General features: G+C 40.4%; 2 protein-coding genes across 4 annotated transcripts; one reads left to right on the top strand and one right to left on the bottom strand.

The window, feature by feature from the left end:
- Positions 1-2,078: 2,078 nt before the first annotated feature.
- On the bottom strand, positions 2,079-3,363 carry LOC131684055 (vacuolar protein sorting-associated protein 37A). Its single transcript, XM_058966580.1, has 3 exons — positions 3,204-3,363; positions 2,945-3,137; positions 2,079-2,888 (listed from the first exon to the last, which is right to left on the bottom strand). The coding sequence occupies exons 1-3, from the start codon at positions 3,245-3,247 to the stop codon at positions 2,214-2,216; spliced, it is 912 nt and encodes a 303-aa protein (XP_058822563.1). The 5' UTR covers positions 3,248-3,363; the 3' UTR covers positions 2,079-2,213.
- Positions 3,364-5,587: 2,224 nt separating this feature from the next.
- Positions 5,588-18,497, top strand: LOC131684053 (FAM172 family protein homolog CG10038). Of its 3 annotated transcripts, none has more exons than XM_058966577.1 (6): positions 5,588-5,749; positions 5,892-6,000; positions 6,071-6,377; positions 17,549-17,906; positions 17,984-18,068; positions 18,261-18,497. In XM_058966577.1, exons 1-6 carry the CDS (start codon positions 5,603-5,605, stop codon positions 18,389-18,391), a joined length of 1,137 nt encoding a protein of 378 aa, XP_058822560.1. In that variant the 5' UTR covers positions 5,588-5,602; the 3' UTR covers positions 18,392-18,497. The 3 variants fall into 3 exon arrangements, with proteins under 3 accessions (XP_058822560.1, XP_058822562.1, XP_058822561.1); XM_058966579.1 differs by having other exon boundaries at positions 5,643-5,749; positions 5,858-6,000; XM_058966578.1 differs by having other exon boundaries at positions 5,688-5,826.
- Positions 18,498-18,909: the final 412 nt, after the last annotated feature.

The following is an 18,909-nucleotide window of genomic DNA, read 5'->3' as shown; positions in this document are numbered from 1 at the left end:
GTCTGTGTGTACGCGAACACAATCTGACTCACTTTTCACAGAGATGGCTGAACCGATTTTCACAAACTTAGTCCCAAATGAAAGGTGCAACGATTTTAATAAATTCTGCAATGAATGTATAATGGTGAAATTTTTTCCAAAATGTGACCACAACTGCTTCGATTTGTAGTACTAGGTCACTGACAGCCATTCAAAGTCTTTTTGGTCACATTGGCCACTATCATCGGTTCCGGAAGCCCCGGCGGAAGTATCCAAATTCAGAATAATAGTCACATCGGTTTCTCGGAGATGGCTAGACCGAATCAACCAAACTTAGTCTCAAATGAAAGATGTTGCGTCCCCGTAAATGGCTATTAAATTTTATCCCCAACCGACTTCCGGTTCCGGAGTTACGGGTTGTGGCGAGCGATCACATAGCAAATTGTGATTCAAACCGATACTCCGATGAAAGCAAAAAAAGGTAAAAATTTCGCTAAAATGTCTCTCAAACAACTTAAATTTGCTGTTCTAGGTCACCGACGGCCAACCAAACTTTCGTTGACTACATTGACCACCATAGACGGTTCCGGAAGTGCCCGGGAAAAGCGGCCATCGTTCAAAATTAGCAAACTCATATCAGTTTCTCGGAAATGGTTGGGCCGATTTTCACAAACTTAGTCCCAAATGATAGCTATAGCTTATTCCCATATAAGCCGGAACCCAAAAAATTTTTCAAAGGGGGGACCCCATGAAATTTCAGGAATCGAATTCGTATTTTTGATTCCAAACATCTTTAAAATGCATGAAACGTCGAGATTTTATGTTATCACGACATTTTTTTATTTTTATAAAAATCGACCTTTTGGGACTTTGCCGATTTCGCACCTTTTTCAGTTAAATATTACCGTGGCTGTTTTTTCTTTTGCCAAATTTGAGAACTCGAATAAGGATTTCTTTTCTTGTATATTTGTCATGTCATGTATAATAATAAAATATAATATATGCATTTGAAAGCTTTTAATGAATATAAACAACGCAAACATTGTCGTGTTCATGATTGAGAAAGGCACAATTGCTCCGCTACAAAAATGTTTTTTTTTTAAATTTTATCCACTGCTGATGAATAAAAAATATTAGGCAATCGTTAACCGGACCCACAGGAAAATTCAGAAAATACTTGAAAATGAGAAATAATTGAAAGAACATTATCGTTCAACATTAAATAAAGTAGACACAACAATCAGGGATACAAAATTTGATGGATGATGTAAAACGCGTGACCGGTCCTGAGAATCATTTTTTTAAACATATACAAGGAGGTATCGCTCGCGATGTTCTCGGCTGCTATGCATTTGTGAAGGAGAATTATCAACAGAAAATTTGTCTCGAAAAAAATTATATCAAACCTTCGAGGAGACTCCAACTGAAAATATTGCTACTGCTAATAATGCTAATAATACTTATCAGCCCCTAATTTTGTCAGCTTTTCGACCCGATCTCGTCAACCAGCCAGGGTTGTGAGGCTATGTATACAGACTAATGTTGAATATTTTAACAGCTTTGGTTAATAAAAGAAAATAAATAAATATGTTTTGTCATTGCACCAATTTTGTCAACTAAAGATACACCAAAGGGGCTGATAAAAACGAGTCCTCGGCGTATTTGGTTTTGATCTGCTGTGTATTCGGTTATATCCGGTTGTGTTAAAAGTTCACCGTCGTTCAGAATTATATTTCAGTGGCGCAGCCAAGTCTGTACCCCTGCTGCGAGTCTGTTGTAGTTGGTCAAGGCTTTCAGCACAGCAGCATATTTTAGCCACTGTATCATATACATCAAAAATCAAGTCGGACAACTTTCACAAGAATGAAGAAATCCATCACCTAGAGAGTCTTTCAGCATGTAGGTGGTCTAAAAGAACAAGCTTTTTACATTTACTTCACTATATCTTGTTTTTCTTCATTCATGGTTGCAACCCGTAGCTTTGATCGGGAACGTAATTATTTCTTGATTCTGCGCAAATGAAACGGATCGATTACAAGTTGGGGATTTCTGTTTGGAAATGTGATATTCAACGTGTTAATCTGTTCACATATGAAATAATAATTAATTTACTGCGGCCACTACCAGTTTAATTTGGAATAGTACAAACACAGATAGTAAACAACAACAAATCCTATATCACATGGGAAATTTCCCACCCAGGGGAGGTGATTAGTTTGGCAAACCACAACACATTAGAACGCAGCACGTTCCAATGCTGTCAGCTGTTGTGTAAGTCTTTCTTCCTTTGCCTTTCGCATCGTGAAGCTCTTCCGTGTCTCAATAAACCCATGCAGAAAAGTAGCAACATCGGTATCGCCTGCAAGAAACTTTTGAGCTTCCTCATCACTCTTGGCATCCGCTGTGGAAACTGCAATTTGCAACAGTTCTTTTATGTGCTGCGGTGAAAAATCTTCAGCCTTTCGTTGGTACTTTTGGTTTGAGGCATCGTATCGTTCGCCTAGTTCTTTGAAATCTAGCAGCAGTTTGTCCAACCGTTCCCGTCGTTCTACAATCTGTTCCCTTTTGGTAATGTTATCCGTTGCTAGAGTTTCTATCTGATTCAGCAACTGGTCCATTTCGTTGCTTTGGGTTTGTATAAATCCCAGCTTTTCGATAAAATCTTCCAAATAATCATCGTCGTTGTTTAAACGACTCAGTTCTTCCAACTGTAGAGTCCTTAGACCGAACACGTCTTGTTCCCCAACGGGGGAACCCGCATTGCGTGCATCTATGCTGGTATCTTGAGTGTTTCCGTTTCCGCAATGCTGAGACGTGGAAGGAGCATCGTTTAGTAGCGAGGGTGGATGTTTTTCGAATTCCCGACTGACGGCTTGCACCACACGCCCAAGATCGGAGTGTATCGTATACTGATGAACATAGGTTACGTAAATTGACGAGAAATAGCAGTTACTGAGTTACTTACATTGAGAATTCCTGGTGCATTTTCTATTTCACCTGTGCTCGCGTTCACCCACGGGTGGTTCAAAATTGGGCTCACGATTAGTTTAGGCTTTTCGTTTGGGAATCCTGCTCCCAGAAGAATGTTGATCGCTATTTCCCGTCCACCAGAGTCGAATGTTACTAAATACTCCTCGTTCTCTTTTACTTCCTGAACACTATGATTCACGAAACAGTAAAATGTTTATTTTAAAATTGGGTGAGTGATGCAAACAGTTACTTACTTAAGGTTGAATATCTTTAGCGTATCAATCTGTCGTTTTCGCATTATGGCAAAATAGAAATTTAAAAGACTCCCAAACTTTTCTTTCTTTTGCTTTAAAAAACTTACAAACTTGCTGTTTGGTGCAAAAACACGGTATCAGCGAATAAAGAGAACAAAACAAACACGATTTGTAATCAATGGCTTGTCAAATCTGGGAAGCGTTCACAAGTTTCTGAACAGAATTGCCAGATATAAGATGTTCAAATTCAAGAGTACTTATTCAAAAGGTCCTAAGTGACATTGAGCTCGAACTGAGAAAAACGAGTTTGAAGTTTCATGGACCTAAAACAAATCTCTATTAGAGAACAAATATGCGTTTTGATAGAACAATTATGCCAATATAGTCTAAGGACTATGCTCTTTAGGTAAATAATACTAAAAACATGAAATGTTTAGCGCTAATGTAGTTTTTAAGCGCTTTAGAATGATGCGTCCTTTTGAAAATTATAGGACCTTTCACATAGGTCTTTTTTCGGGTCCAGGAATCATACGACGCTGCACATACGGCTTTTTTCAGCAAAGGTAGCTCTTACGACGAATATTGAATTTCTTCAAAGTTTTCGACAAAATGAGCACCGGAATACGAATGTTCTTCATTACTATGGTAAATAGTTGCACTGGATTTAACAGCAGTATTGCAGAAAAAAAATGTGGGAAACTTTAGTTTATATTAACAAATCATTGGCTGGAAGTGGTTAAAACCAACGAATGACATGTTACTTTAGAATAACTAAGCTTTCCAATTATCATTTAATTTATTATACTTACTAAATTCAACTTCGAAAATAAGTCGCATGAACAGAAGAAAATAATTTCTTTTATTTTGCTGCTTAGGACGTTTTTACTAGGTACCTATGTGCAGTGGGAAAACATAGAATGAAATGAATCTTGCGTCGTTTTTGCATGGCGCCTATGAGCAGTTGCAGAGGTTTTGAAATATTTCGCGCATAGGTCCTTTCATTTTAAAAGGTCTCAAGTGCAAAATTTCAAAATATGATCATGAAAACTTTGCGACTTTTTATATAATGCTTGTTATTTTGATAAATACTGAGTATAATGAATCCTGGTTTTCGGTATTCGTTAGCTATGCTGTAATCACATGCTGTGCTGCAAATAACTCAGTTTGTTTACATTTGTCACTAAGGACCATTTGAATCAGCACTCTTGAATTGGCTCTTGACCCTCTTGACGGATATTCTTTAGTAACATTTTTGATGGAATGAAAATGAGATATAGTGATTCAGAGCAAACTACAATTATGAACTCGATATATTGTGTTAGTTGAAATAACCGCTGGGTACATGTAAAAGATATATAGAAAAGTAATGCTACAGCTAACAGTGAAAGCTGGGAATGTGTGGAAAATGGTATAGTGAAGACACACCACAACTTCGAAATATTAATAAGAGTGTGGTGCCTTTACTATGCGTTTGCCGGGTTCACCGTTCGTGCTTTCGAATGTTCGTTTGCTACAATTTGCGTCGAGAGATGGCACTGTTACAATTGCCAAACATAATTTTGACGGTAAAATGTATCCACTCATCCAGCTACTCATCTGCTGATCGACTGTTTCGAGCCGGCCCGGTGGGTTGATATTTATTGAATATTTAGATGGAATCAAATTAATTCTCGACAAACATATGATTACGGCCTAAAAGCCAACTGTCAAAATCCACTTTGAATGGAAATTCCGGACAAACCGTTACACGCCAATCACAGATGTTGGTAGTAAACGAAAGAGAAAAGTTTTCTCTTTCATAAACTGTTGTGAACTGTGTTCGACTAATAACGGTTTGTCTGGAATTTCCATTCAAAGTGGATTTTGACAGTTGGCTTTTAGGCCGTAATCATATGTTTGTCGAGAATTTAACTTATCATGCCCGTATTCAATGAAGAAGAAACTATGATATGAGCGTTCATGAGTTTCAAGCGTCATGCTTAAAATTGTCAAATCCTTATAAAATACATTAAATATAAATATATAAATTTAGGCTTCGTTTCACAATAATTTATTATAAGTCTCTGTTGGTAAAAAATTTCAACAGATTTGTATATCAGAATTCTAAAATGTGTATCAAAGTTATGCTTGTAATTCAAATAAATCTATAAAGATAAATAAAAATATAAAAATTAAAATATAAAAATGGCACAGCTGAGCTGACAAGGAACCGTGTGGAAAACGGCAATATGAAGACATCTCGCAGCTGGCGTTTCTCGCGTTCACCACGTGCTTTCGAGTGTTCATTTGCTATAATTTGCGTCAAGAGATGGCAGCATTTTAATGGCCAAAATGCTTTTAAAGAAAAAGTTGTACCCACTCACGAAAGCTCCTCATCAGCTGATCGACCATTACGGTAAATGGGACTCGTTCTCAGAAATTTTGCGAATATCGCTGTCAGATGGATCAGCAGATGCCGGGAACTGCAACGACAAAACCAAAACAAAACGCTCTTGTACCCGCGTATTCACGAAGCTGCTCGCGACGGTGTAATAAATAAACAGAATGTAATTATAAATTTGATATGTTACTTAATCAAAACAGTGTGTTTTATGTAATTGCTATCCTGAGTGCAGTTCAGTTGGTTAATATTCGAATTTTGGCGCTGTTTTCAGCGATTGTATGCGTTCCGTACTCCGTTTTTTACAGCCGAGGAATTTTGCCACCACTTACAGAGACAGGATGTTTTCACAAGGATCCGGAAAACCCAGAACCTATCCAACAACGTTGGAAGGGTTCGGATATGGGTTCAATGATGGTAAGAAGCATTCATTATTAGTGGGTGGGTGATTGGTTGATGCACGCTGTGAACTATTTATAATTTGTAGAAGGAAAGCTGAAGAAAATTGACGCGGAAACTGGCAAACTAACGGATAAGAGCTTCGATTTCAACATTTACACATCTGCTCAGGAAAATCAGGCTCACTACGAAGCGCTGGGGGAAACTATTACCGATGCCATTTATGAAAGATTGGAGAATATTGTCGGTATGAAGAAGATTTACATGCCGGATGATATACCACCAGAGGAGGCGACTTTTATTTACAGCACTCAGGAGAAATTAGCAAAACCGAAGAAATTGTTGGTGCTGATACATGGTAGTGGGGTTGTTCGGGCTGGACAGTGGTCTAGGAGGTAAGTGAATTTGCATGATTCCTGCTGCTGGCCGACACTGCGTCGTTGTAATGAATTAGATGGAATTTATTAATCTGGGGATACGGTGTATTGTTTCTTAAGGTTGGTTTGGCTTTCCCCCGCCTAGAAGTTTTTAGTCTTCTAAGACTTTTTTTAATTACTTGGTTTCTTTTTACAAAGGTTCTCACTTGTCTCTTTACTTCTCAAGCTCGGTTTTTGTGCGCGATCTACTTTTCGAAGTATAAGAAGGCCTATAGGAAAAGCTTAGGACGCCTTAGCCCACATCAAAACAAAAAGTAGGTTTATGTTTGCTCTGTAACATATCCTGTTGACAAGAATTTTCATTCATTTAACGCTGATAAGCCGTTAACAGTGACAAGATCACATTTTCGCCTTCCAAAAAACCGTAAATGCTCCATGGTGCGTTGACGAGAACGCAGAATGTTTCATTTCAAAATATGAGAATTATGGGTAAAACCGACACCCCATAAATTTCCCTACACTCAAAAAAATGGAAACGTTATGCCTATTGATTTTACACATAGCTTTTTGCAATTAGCAGAGGCAGATAGACACTATTTGCTGGCACATAAAGCTAATGTAAATATTTATTAGAAATATTAATCTTAAATTCACATTTCATAACTATAAGGCACATAAAACCCCATTCTACAACTATACGCACATATAACTTATGTGTGTGCATACATAGTTTATACAGTTGAAACATGGAAGGTATGTGTGCGCGTGGTAACATTAGCATATCTTCTTCATATGGATTTTAAGTGGTTTGAAGCAAATAGAATTAACGTTTGGATTTTTTTCAGTGTAGAAATCGAAATTTCGTTATGACACTTTATTATTGGTACGATCATGTAGAGCATTTGAAGACAAATTGGATTTACGTTAGTAGGTCGAATGTTATAAAAATAAACAAAACATGTGATAGCAGCGTTCTTACTCGTCTGGATGTTAGATTTTGTTGGTAAATTTAAAGGTTTTAACTAAACAAAAGCTTTTCAAATCACCGCTTTTTTCAGTTCCTATTATTATCGGCCTTTTCTATGACAGACTATTTTACTGAGAAGTGTTTGTCACTTATAAGTGGATGAATCCTATTAGCAGAATGTGGAACACTTACAAAATCTCTCTTACGAAATAAAATGACACTGAAGGTTGCAATGATTTGCGTAAGAATTACTTGGAAATATACCAAGAAATAATCCTATAGCATAAAATATTCTTGTTTATATCACTGCGCTTTTGAACTCTCTTCCCCTCACTACTTGATGAAGCTACGAAAAGCACATATCGTCGCTGTTGTGCTATGACAAGCGCCATTTAGCACTTTTCGATAAAAACGATTTTTAAAGTTTGAGATTGAATATCTTAAAATTTATAAATGCTAGAAGCTTTTCGGAGAAGTCAAAGACGATACTTCTATCTTTTCTGAAGTAATCTCTCGATTTGTGTGAAGATCGGTTGACTACACTTACAGTTTTTGCTTAAAATGTAAACCAAAGTCGCTCGCATACGTGTCATAAGTGTGTATTCATGATAAAATATGTATGACGTGTCACAAATGTGCACAGAAGATTTCATATAAAAATGAAAAAATTAAAAAAAAATGCGTTATAGATCACTATGTCCAATATTATACTTTTCCATGCGATAGCAGCAATATCAGGTTGCAAAATGATAGTATTGGAAAACAAAGTTTTCCCAATTTTCCAGCTTTATTCAGAAAAAAACAATAAACAAAAGTTGGTTTCATTGACAATTTAGAGACAATGTCTATCAAACAATGTTATTGTTGACAGGTGACTAGACGAAACAAATATTCTTCTTGCATAATCCATCACTACATTTCGGTATACTTTCCAAAACAAATCTCAAAAGGAAATTTGTTCAATAATCTTGAATATATAAGCCAACCATTCCCAGAAATAAACTATGGTAGGAAATGTTTTGCTCCCAAGACAAGAACCTAGCTAATGCTTATGGTTGATCTGCATAGGAATTACCTATGTCATCAGAGACATCTGTTGGCTTGCTATAAGCTTTTCGGCTTATAGCAAGCCAACAAACTAAGAATGTTGTCTCTTTTTTCTTTGTCATAAGATAGCACAACTCGATCACTCGAGAAATTGGCGCTTGTCATAATCGTGTTTCGCTATATCTCAGTAACCCAGCAGAATTTCAAAATTCTGAAAACGCGACTTTATGGAGATTTTAAAATTTAGTAACATGGCATATCTAACTCAGTTCACCCCAAAATGGCGTTTGTCATAAGATAGCACAACAGCGACGATATTTGAACCACACATACTCACACTTTATTACTCAGGCATTCATCACATTTTTAAAAAATATTAACATTTCAATAAAGTGGAGAGAAAATAAATTAAATAGGTGTCGATCTTACCTCTATGGGGTGTCGGTTTTACCCGGTGCTTATAAGAAGTTACTTTGTTTTTCAACTTTTACAACCTATAATTTTCAATGAAATTAATTTTTCGAAGCGCTGACAAAATTCAGCCTTGTTAAGAATTTTCTGAAGAATAATTCTGCGTAGAAATTATAATTGTATTGGTTTCGTGGTAACCCAGAAAAAGTGTTAACCCTCCGGAAGTCGCGCAAATGGCTCACTGAACGAGCAGCCGCTGGTGCGCTAAGACGGTTTTCAGAGCAGCGTTGTGTCGCTTTTAACCATAATTCCCCTACCCGAAGTTCTGCATTCTTTGTTGAAGAGCCCATGCAAAACTAACTCACACATCACTTCTCTTGACAAAGCTGGTCTTCATAAAAGTTGTAGGTAATCTATTTCATTCCACTTGCAGTGATAATCTGCTGCTTACAGGAGAATTTATTAGAAAAATGTTAACTACACAGTGCGGTCAGAATCGAATTTCTAGTGCATCACAACAATATTATTTTTGCGCAACAGGCGTTTCGTAAAAACACCTTTTTTTAGTCCAGGGTAAAAAAGATATGGACCAAAACCATAAAAAATCCAGGGATTTCGTGTTACATAAATTAGGAGTAATTATCTATCATAATTCCATTGTCATTAATGGACTCAATTCATTTTATGTTTCTCGAATGCTATTAGAGAGAATGGCGTTTTAGCATAATTTCCAAAAGAGTAGGGTAAACTAATTTTCTTACCTTTCATCAAATAGTTGGATTACATGTGAGGTTCTGCTATTATTTGGCAATTTCAAATTTAACTGTAACCTTTGGATTTGACGAGACTTACCATTTAGACGCGATGTTGTCAATGTTGGATATAACAGCTGTTTTGTTGATGTTTTATTCCGTGTAGACAAACAGTGTTCAATGTTTGTCATTTATTTTGTTTCATTCGCTCTCAAGAATTTGTAACCGGTACAATTTAGCACTAGGTGGAAATATACCATTTATTGGGTATTCACTCTGTAGAGTGTATTTACATAAAGTGTTTACATAAAATTAGACTCACTGCTGTTCAATATGTTCGTTCATGTTTTTATGTAAATTTCATTTGTTTTTTAATCCATGAACGTTTTTGTTGACATAGCTAGGTTAGACAATTTTTGTTGCATGTTTGTGAATTAACAGTAGGGTTTAGATAGGCTTCAATTTTCCACTTGCTGGCAAAAACGATTGCTGAATACGCTACTCAGCGGGTGACAGCGACGGTGCTGGTGGAAGGTGGAGTGGCATATTGACATCGAGCAAGAGGTAGCCATCGGAAAAAGTAGAGTTAGCTTCGAACCACGTTTGTGGGCAGTCGTTTTGTGTCTCGATCGAGATCGTTTTTTTTGAAGATTCACGGCAGTTCGTGTTTGGTGAGTAGAAATATCTGCAAAAGTGTCTGCCTGTGGTTCGAGTGCTCTTGTGTGGTGCTAGATCGCCGTTTGTGGGAAGCTAAGTGTAAAGGAGCATTCGCTTCCCCGGCTAACCGTGAAGGATCTAGAAGCACCGATCCGCCCTCGCTGGGAAGGATAAGCCGAACGAGCCTTGCTCTCCTTCCCAGCTAACAGCCAAGGAGGGCGAAGTAGGTAGGACAACGGGTCCGCCTCGGAAGAACACTGCGGTGTCTTCCGGGATTCTTTGCGGGGAGCAAACGAATCCGGTGATTCGTCACCATCGTCGCTAGGGAGGTTCCAACAAACGAGCCACGCTCACCTTCCTAGCTAATTGCAAAGGACTGCTGCCGGAGCAGCGAACAATAATCCAAGGAGAACTCGGCCGTTGCTGTCCCGGCCGGTCGGACGAGGCCACCCACCTTTCCACCCAGCAGTAGCAGCTCAACAGCAGCAGCAGTGGAGAGAATTAGAAATAATAAACACGGTAAAATTTAGTTTATTTGTTTTTCCTTTTTTGTTTGTTGTTACGAAAATCCGAAATTCTGTAGAGGCACCTAGGCCGCCCTGAAAAGAAGGATCCGCCGGGCAAACAAGAACAAACCCCTACTTACAAATTATAATCATGGCAAACTATTAAATCGATTCATTCGGCTCTTGTTTGATCTCATTGAGCTCATAATAATTAGTCACTTTTTCAGTGAATCGGAGTTCTTTAACCCTTTCATGCCCAATTTTTTTCTAGTGCATGCAGGATTCCAAAACTATTTTTCCTTGAAAACGGTGGGGCCAAGAAACACGAAAAGCCATTTTTCATAAAGATAGGAGCTTCCCTTGCAGTGCTAGAAACTGCTCAATTTTTACCTTCCAATGCTCCATACAATTATCTTAGAATTTTTATAATAGTCCACTTGCGTGGAAAACGTAGCCAAAGGCACTCTAAATTGATAAGTTTTATCAGTTTTCAATAATATTGCAACATAACGAAGATATATGAAAAATTCACTTGCCGTTGTCAACTTAGACTGTCCCTGGCAGCACTGCTTCATTGGAATCAAATCAGACTAACTGCAATGACTTCAGTTCTAGAGCTGATCCTTATAACTGTTAGTACTCAAATGAAAGGCAATAGTCACATTTATTAGCCTTACTTGTTTTTGTGTGCCAATCTTGCCTCAATCAAAAGTTATAGCTGTTTAAAAACGTTGTTGTCCACAAACAACATGGGCATGAATGGGTTAAAAAAGAATCGCGGTTAATTCATTCTTTTTGAAGAGTCGATTCTTTTGATCGATTCGTGATGCATTTGCCCATTTCTATTTTATGCACTTCTAATTAGTCTCTTTGCATCTTTTTTTCCGCATGTTATGTTTCTTTCTATTACTATATCTTAAACTAGATCCATACTAACATTCACTAACACAATCCATTGCATATTCTCTCATATACACTCAATCTTTCCCATTCCAAACGTACAAACGCTCGTGGCCTTCGCGGTAACACAAACATGGTCACAAACGTTAACATCCAATTGCAATCATTCACACATACGCCCGCGATCTCGCCAATAATAAAACACCCCGGTAATTAAGTGAACGTTTTAGCACCTATAAATTCACAAACGCAGTCTTAAGCATTAACCCACCGCTCGCGCGATCATCAATCGGTCACGTCCGGAAGTCTCTACCGTCGGTCCTAGCAGCCTGAACTCAAGTCTTCAGTTGGATCAATCAAAAAATGACGCTCGTATTCACTAGACAACACGTTCCATGGCATCATAACCAAGAACTCTCTCTTCTAGTATATGAACCGTATACAAAAAAATAAGTATCTGATTCACGATCCGCGCGATCATTCAAAAACACGAGAATATGCGAATGGCCTCACGGTTATAAAATCGAATTAATTCACGCCAAGTTACACTATAGCGGAAGCAACAAACACGTGAATATACAAACGCTTGAGCCCTTCGCGATCATCCACACATACCTGTGCTCGTGATCTCGCAAACCTGATAACACCACGGAATAGAGTGAACTTTTTAGCACTTATAAATTGGCATCACATAATCACAAAATACATTTATTTGATACGTGACGAATGAATTTATAATTTAAAGTCACGTAAATTAAACACACAACATATATTTGATATCAAACCTTATGCAAAAATATGTATTTATTTCTCAGTCAACAATGCTGAACAGTACTGTTCAATGCACCTTCGTCACATTCAGCAGCGCAATGATATGTTTTATGCGGTAGGATGGTTAGCTTCGAGTACACGAATAAAGGGCGAACACGAAATTATTGCGACACCGAAAATGTCATGCCAATTTTCTTATAATGTTTAAAATCAAACCAAAATTTTAGGGTAGTTTTATACATATATTTACTTCAAAAATCAAAAGAAAAGTTAATCGATGGAGCCTTGAGTGTAAAATTGAACGCATTTTCGCTTGATGCCCTACATCAAAGTCTTTACAGTGTCATCCTGTACCAGTTTCTCAGTTTTTTTTTCCATTTTCTTAACATGTCCTTCTCGTCTTTGACTATCTTCTTGCGCTTCCGAAGTTCCCGCTTCATCATTGCCCAGTACTGCTCCACCGGGCGCAGCTCCGGACAATTTGGCGGATTCATGTCCTTTCGTACAAAATGGACAGAATTGGCCTCATACCACTCCAGGACACTTTTAGAATAGTGGCATGATGCCAAATCTGGCCAAAATAGCGGAGCTTCGTCGTGCTGCTGCAAGAACGGCAAAAGGCGCTTCTCGAGGCACTCAGATTTGTAGATCTCGCCATTTACTGTGCCCTTTGTCACGAAAGGCTCACTCCTCAGTCCGCAAGAGCAAACGGCCTGCCAAATGAGATATTTGGGCGAGCTTCGACATTTTCTTCTTCTTAAATTTGTCGTCCACATAGAACTTGCTCTTGCCGGTGAAAAACTCCAACCCCGGAATTGGCTTAAAATCGGCTTTTATATACGTTTCGTCGTCCATCACACAGCAACCATATTTTGTCAGCATTTTCTCGTAGAGCTTCCGCACCCGAGTTTTAGCCGTCGATTGTTGCCGCTCATCGCGGTTTGGGAAGTTCTGTACCTTGTATGTATGTAGTCCAGCTCTCTTCTTTGCATTCTGAACGTAGCTCTGCGACATGCCGATCTTTTTAGCCAAATCACGGCTTGAGACGTTGGGATTTGCTTTAATCATCCGCTTCACCTTTCCCTCCGTCTTTTTGTTCTTCGGTCCCGGTTTTCTTCTAGCTCCTTTGCCGTGGTCCAACGTCAACCGCTCCTGGAACCGCTTCAACACTCTGGAGACGGTTGAATGGTGAATGTTCAACATTTTTCCCAGCTGCCGGTGCGACAGGTCAGGAAATTCCAGGTGTTTGGAAAGAATTTGTTCTCTCGACTCGCGTTAATTCACCTACATTTTCGTTGAATCAAAAAACACGACTTCGAGTTTGACAGCATGTAAACAATACACATCAATGAGAAAGTGTGCAAAATTTGGTTGATTTTTACCCAATGGTAAAAAAGTTATGTTGAATGTGTCGCAATAATTTCGTGTTCGTTCTTTATTCTGAGTAAAAATATATTTAGTTATGTTTTTCTTGTGTTGAAATTCTGGATAGTCGGCCATCAAGTGATTTACTTTTTCCCTAAACTACCGCAATTTGAACTCCAAACACCCGGCCGTAGGAGTATTGCTAAAACTATGATCTGGTCTGATATCTACAGGATTTGGTTCATGATTAAGAACATCTCGAGGGGTGATTGACTGTCGTATTTGGAGAAAAAAAATTCTACACATTCCATCAAATCTCAACCGTTACCGAGTTATTGAACTTTTTGTGTTAAACCTTATTTGTGTTAAAATACCTCTAACTCAAGAAGTATACTTTGTATTTTAAATCTTTTCGTCCTGGCTGCCTTCCCAAAAGTCAGAAGACGCGTTCAGAGAATGAGATCTGAGGTAGAGAAAGTGTAAGTTAACATTCCGGGCGGCCAGGGACGCTTTTAAATCGCGAGATAGTGCTAAGCAAGTCCATCTGCTACAAGGAGCTATGCAGAGAAGTCGACGTTAACCCTTGGGGCTATGTTTACCGTGGCGTTCTGGCCAGGATCAAGAGTCGCCAGTCGAAATGGGAGCTGACAAACTAAAAATTACCGTGGAGGGTCTTTTCCCGAAGCATGACCCAACAGCCTGGACGCCTACATCGTACTTTGATGCAGACGGTGAAAATGCTGGTGATAATCGAGTTTCCAACGACGAGCTTCTTATAGTGGAAAAAGGGCTGAAAGCGAGGAAAGCTCCTGGACCGGATGATATCCCCAACGTGGCACTGAAGACTGCGATCCTGGCGTTTCCGGCCATGTTCAGTATAGGCCTACAGAAATGCCTAGACGATTGCTACTTCCCGGATAGATGGAAGATCCAGAAGCTGGTGTTGCCGCCAAAACCAGGGAAACCAGTAGAAGATCCAGCATCCTATCGGCCTATATGCCTGTTAATATTCTTGGTAAGCTCCTGGAAAGGATCATCCTCAACATGCTGATGACCTATGTAGCGCTGCACAGAATGCGTGTTCCGTACTATATGTGCAAGGTTCTGAAAAGTTACTTCCAGAACCGAGTCTATGTCTATTGGTCTATGAAATGAACATGAGGAAGAGGTCGATTAGGGTGACGGCGGGAGTACCTCAGGGCTTCATTCTCGGCCCAACGCTTTGGAGCTTAATGTACAATGTTAACACCTGTACAGCTTAGGGGAATTGAGATCGTCGGCTTTTTCAGATGATGTTGTACTGGCAATAACCGGCGAGAACCTTGAGTAAGTGGAGATGTTGACGGCAGTTGCAGCTGACTCACCATATGACCGAGGTAGGGGTGGTCAGCAACCGTAAAAAGATCCAGCGTGTCTAGATCAGCGTCGGGACACAATCCATCCAATCGATGCGTGCGCTGAAGGACCTGGGTGTGATGGTCGACGATCGGTTAAATAACAACAGCTATGTCAACTATGTATGTGAGGATAACGCATTGGCAAGAACCATGCCAAATAACGGAGTAGCAAGAGGCAGCACGAGACATCTCCTGGCGGGTGTTTCATCCTCAATACTGAGGTATGGCGTACCGGTCTGGGCTGCTGCGCTGAACTCAAAACGGAACCGGACGAAGTTGACAAGCACGTTTTGCCTAATGGCTGTTGGTGTCGCGAGTGCGTAGAGAACGATTTTGTCAGAGGTGATATGCGCAATTGCCGGGATGATCCCCATCTGCATCACTCTGGCTGAGGACGTGGAATGTTACCAGCGGAGAAATGCACGTAATGCAAAGAGACTGGTCCGAGCGGAATCGTTGGCTAAGTGGCTGCAAGAGTGGGATAACGCGGAGAAAGGAAGTTCGACTCACCGTTTCATCCTAAATGTGTCTGCTTGGTTACATAGGAAGCATGGAGAGGTGAACTTCTATTTGACGCAGTTTTTGTTCGGGCATGGATGCTTCCGGAAATACCTACATCGGTTTGGACACGCTTCGTCACCCCTTTGCCCGGAGTGTGTGAACGTGTAAGAGACACCGAAACACGTGGTCTTCGAATGCCCCAAGCCTGATATAATAATAGACAATATCGTCGAAGAGATGTGCCGCGACGAGCATATCTGGGACGCTGTCAATAGAGTTGTTACGAGTATACACTCCGAACTGTAGAGGAAGTGGTGTAGGGACCAACAAAGTACCGTCATTGGCTAGGACGCCGCCGTGGAACTACAAATCAGGTTTCGGGAGAAATTCCGCCGCCGGGAAACTCTCCGACGGTGTAGACTAGGTCCTCCGCCGGGGACCAGTTGAGTAGTACGCGATGTAGCACCGGATTTAGGGTTGTCGAGGCGCCAATGAACCGGACGTCAGGCTTCACCGGAATCGCCGGACCGGCCCCGACACCTACCGTGTAGCTCGTGAGTAGGCTAAATCCACCGCCGGGGATTAGACCGAGTAGATCGCGTCGAATAGCTAGAAGTGGGTCGTTGGGGTGCCAGTGAACCGGAAGATACGCTCCACCCGGAATTGCTGGACGTACCTCAGCACTTACTGGTTAGCCCGTTGGGTAGGCTAGGTACACCACCAGGGACTAGACCGAGTAGACGAAGCAGGGAGCTAAATGGCTCACAGATACGTACATCGGCATCAGGAGAAATCTACCGCCGGGGAATTCACGGTAGGATAGATTTGAGGCCGTGGACTACCCAACAGAATTGGTACAAAAAGGGGAGCTAATGGGCTCACGAAACAAACACCGCTAACGAAAAAAATTCCATTGTCTGAGAACTCCCAGTCGGAGTAGGATAATATCTGAGTTGATCTCGACAAAGGGAAGGTTAATATCTGAGTTGATCTCGACAAAGCTGGGAGCTAAATGGCTCAAGGAAGCGGGTATCGGTACCGGGAGAAATTCCTCCGTCGGGGAACTATCGGTCGGAGTAGGGTGAGTTTACCGTTGGGCACTATCCAAGTAGATCGTGATAAGGCCGGTAACTGAAGTAACTGAATCACTCACTAAATGGCTCAAGGAATCAGCACCTAACCGGTTCACGGGAACAAGGGCTATTGGCGACGTGATAGATGCAGACAAGAAGTAAGAGAAGAATCGAGAGTTAAATCAAGGCTCGTAGGTCGAGTCATTCCATGAACCAAGTGAGGCTCCGAGATACAGCAGAAAAAATCCCCCCCAAGAAGTAATACCTTGACGTAATTCCGTGGGGAAGAAGGGCGTGAAAAGCAAGGATTGTTTTTAGTGGTTATGCACGAACGTGGGTGATGAGTCCCACACAGTGCCAATAAGCTACAAGCCAGGCTTTTGAATCTTTTTAAACCTTACTATAAAACAACACACACAGACATTTGCCGAACTCGGCGAACTGAACCGAATGGTATATGTCACACGGGCCTCCGTTGTAAAGTTTTCAGAGCAATTGAAATACCCTTCTATTGAAAAAGGTAAAAATATGCACATGCCAACGCACACACAGAACCATTGGTCTATCTCGACAAACTGAGTCGGATGCTATATGACGGTTTTGCTTTTTGAACGAAGCCTAAGATACCCTAAAAAGATACACTTTTTGCATTTATCAAGAAGTCAAAGAAGTATCTTGTGGATTTAATAGTATCTCGTGTTAGGCTACTACTGATGAATATCCCTGATATCTCCTTAACCAAACATTTACATAATTTAGACACACTCGCACTATTACCTATAATAATAAAGCATTAATAGTTGATAGCGAATATGAACAATAATCCTCCGTTCTCTTTTCAGTCTTATTATCAACCATTGTCTGGACTCCGGAACGCAAATCCCCTACATCAACAAGGGTCGAGATTTGGGTTATGAAGTCCTATTGACCAACACGAACGACAACTACCGGAAGGTAGGCTCCTCCTCCAAGGGAATCAAGGGTAGTCGAAATCCTACGGAACACGCTGTGTCCGTGTTCGAAAAGCACGTGATAGCCACCGATCCGGAAGCAGTTGCCATCGTGGCCCACAGCTATGGTGGTGTCGTTACAGTGGAGCTGGCACAAAAGTTCCCGCAATTCTTCAAGGAAAAAGTGTTTGCCGTTGGTTTCACCGACAGTGTTCACTCGTCTTCGCTCGTACCCGAAGTGTTGATTGGGGTGAGTGTACTGCTTGAACTGAATTAGCTCAATCGCATTAATAACATTCTCCCCTATTTTATGATGATGTTCTGAAGATCGGCCGCAACTGGGTAACCTCGAAAGAGCCACTCGACACGACGCTTACAATTTCCAAGCACGACCTACCGCGGTACTCAGCAGGTGAGCCCACTAGAGCACGTGTTTCTCATTTCGTGTTTGCCGGCCTGATTTGCCTGTTTGCTCACCATGATTAGCCGTATATTGAAAATTTTGCGAATCACTTAACGGAATAATAACCTGCGAAAGGGCTGATCTTGTTTCAAGCACCCATGTATCATAATTGATAATCGTTTCCCTATTCTTTATTTCAAGGTCATATAAAGCACGAGATGACATCCTACTCCTGCATGGATGCTCTGTTCAAATTTTTCGAGGAACGATACGAGCAGTTCAAAGTGAAAGACGCCGGGCCGGATTCCAAGAAACTCAAAAGCGATCTATAATCTACAATGTTATTTCTCCTGCCACGTTTACGAACAATTCTTGTAAGAGAACGAGCTGTTTGAAACTTCTTATTGTGCGAATAAAATTAAGTCCAAGAAAGTGACAGTATTGTTCTTGTCGTTCAAGTGTAAATTAAAGTATCTCTTAATCTTAATTCAATTCTGTCGTACCGGGAAAAAGCGGGAAGCGAAGCAGTACCGCTTACGGAAATTCGATTTCCAGCAGCAGTTTATTTACGCAACAATTATTCAAACTGCTGTTGATGCCGAATTATCTTGATTTACTTCGTAATAGCAAAAACTGCTTTCAGCAGGGATTTCTTGTGGTGATGCCCATTATGGTAGCGCACTATCTGTGTGTACATTACGACAAAAGGAATATAAAATGAGATCGCTGGTTAAATCTTTGTCTCCTTATCGGAATCGCATTGTAACCCCTCTTTTCTGCTATCGTGCAAATTTGAAGAACGGAGACCAATTTGCATCTGGGTAGAGGTAGATGAAACAAAGTATGTTGC

Source organism: Topomyia yanbarensis, chromosome 2 (assembly GCF_030247195.1).
Source record: "Topomyia yanbarensis strain Yona2022 chromosome 2, ASM3024719v1, whole genome shotgun sequence".
Lineage (NCBI taxonomy): Eukaryota > Metazoa > Arthropoda > Insecta > Diptera > Culicidae > Topomyia > Topomyia yanbarensis.
This window is presented reverse-complemented; position numbering and strand designations above follow the sequence as displayed.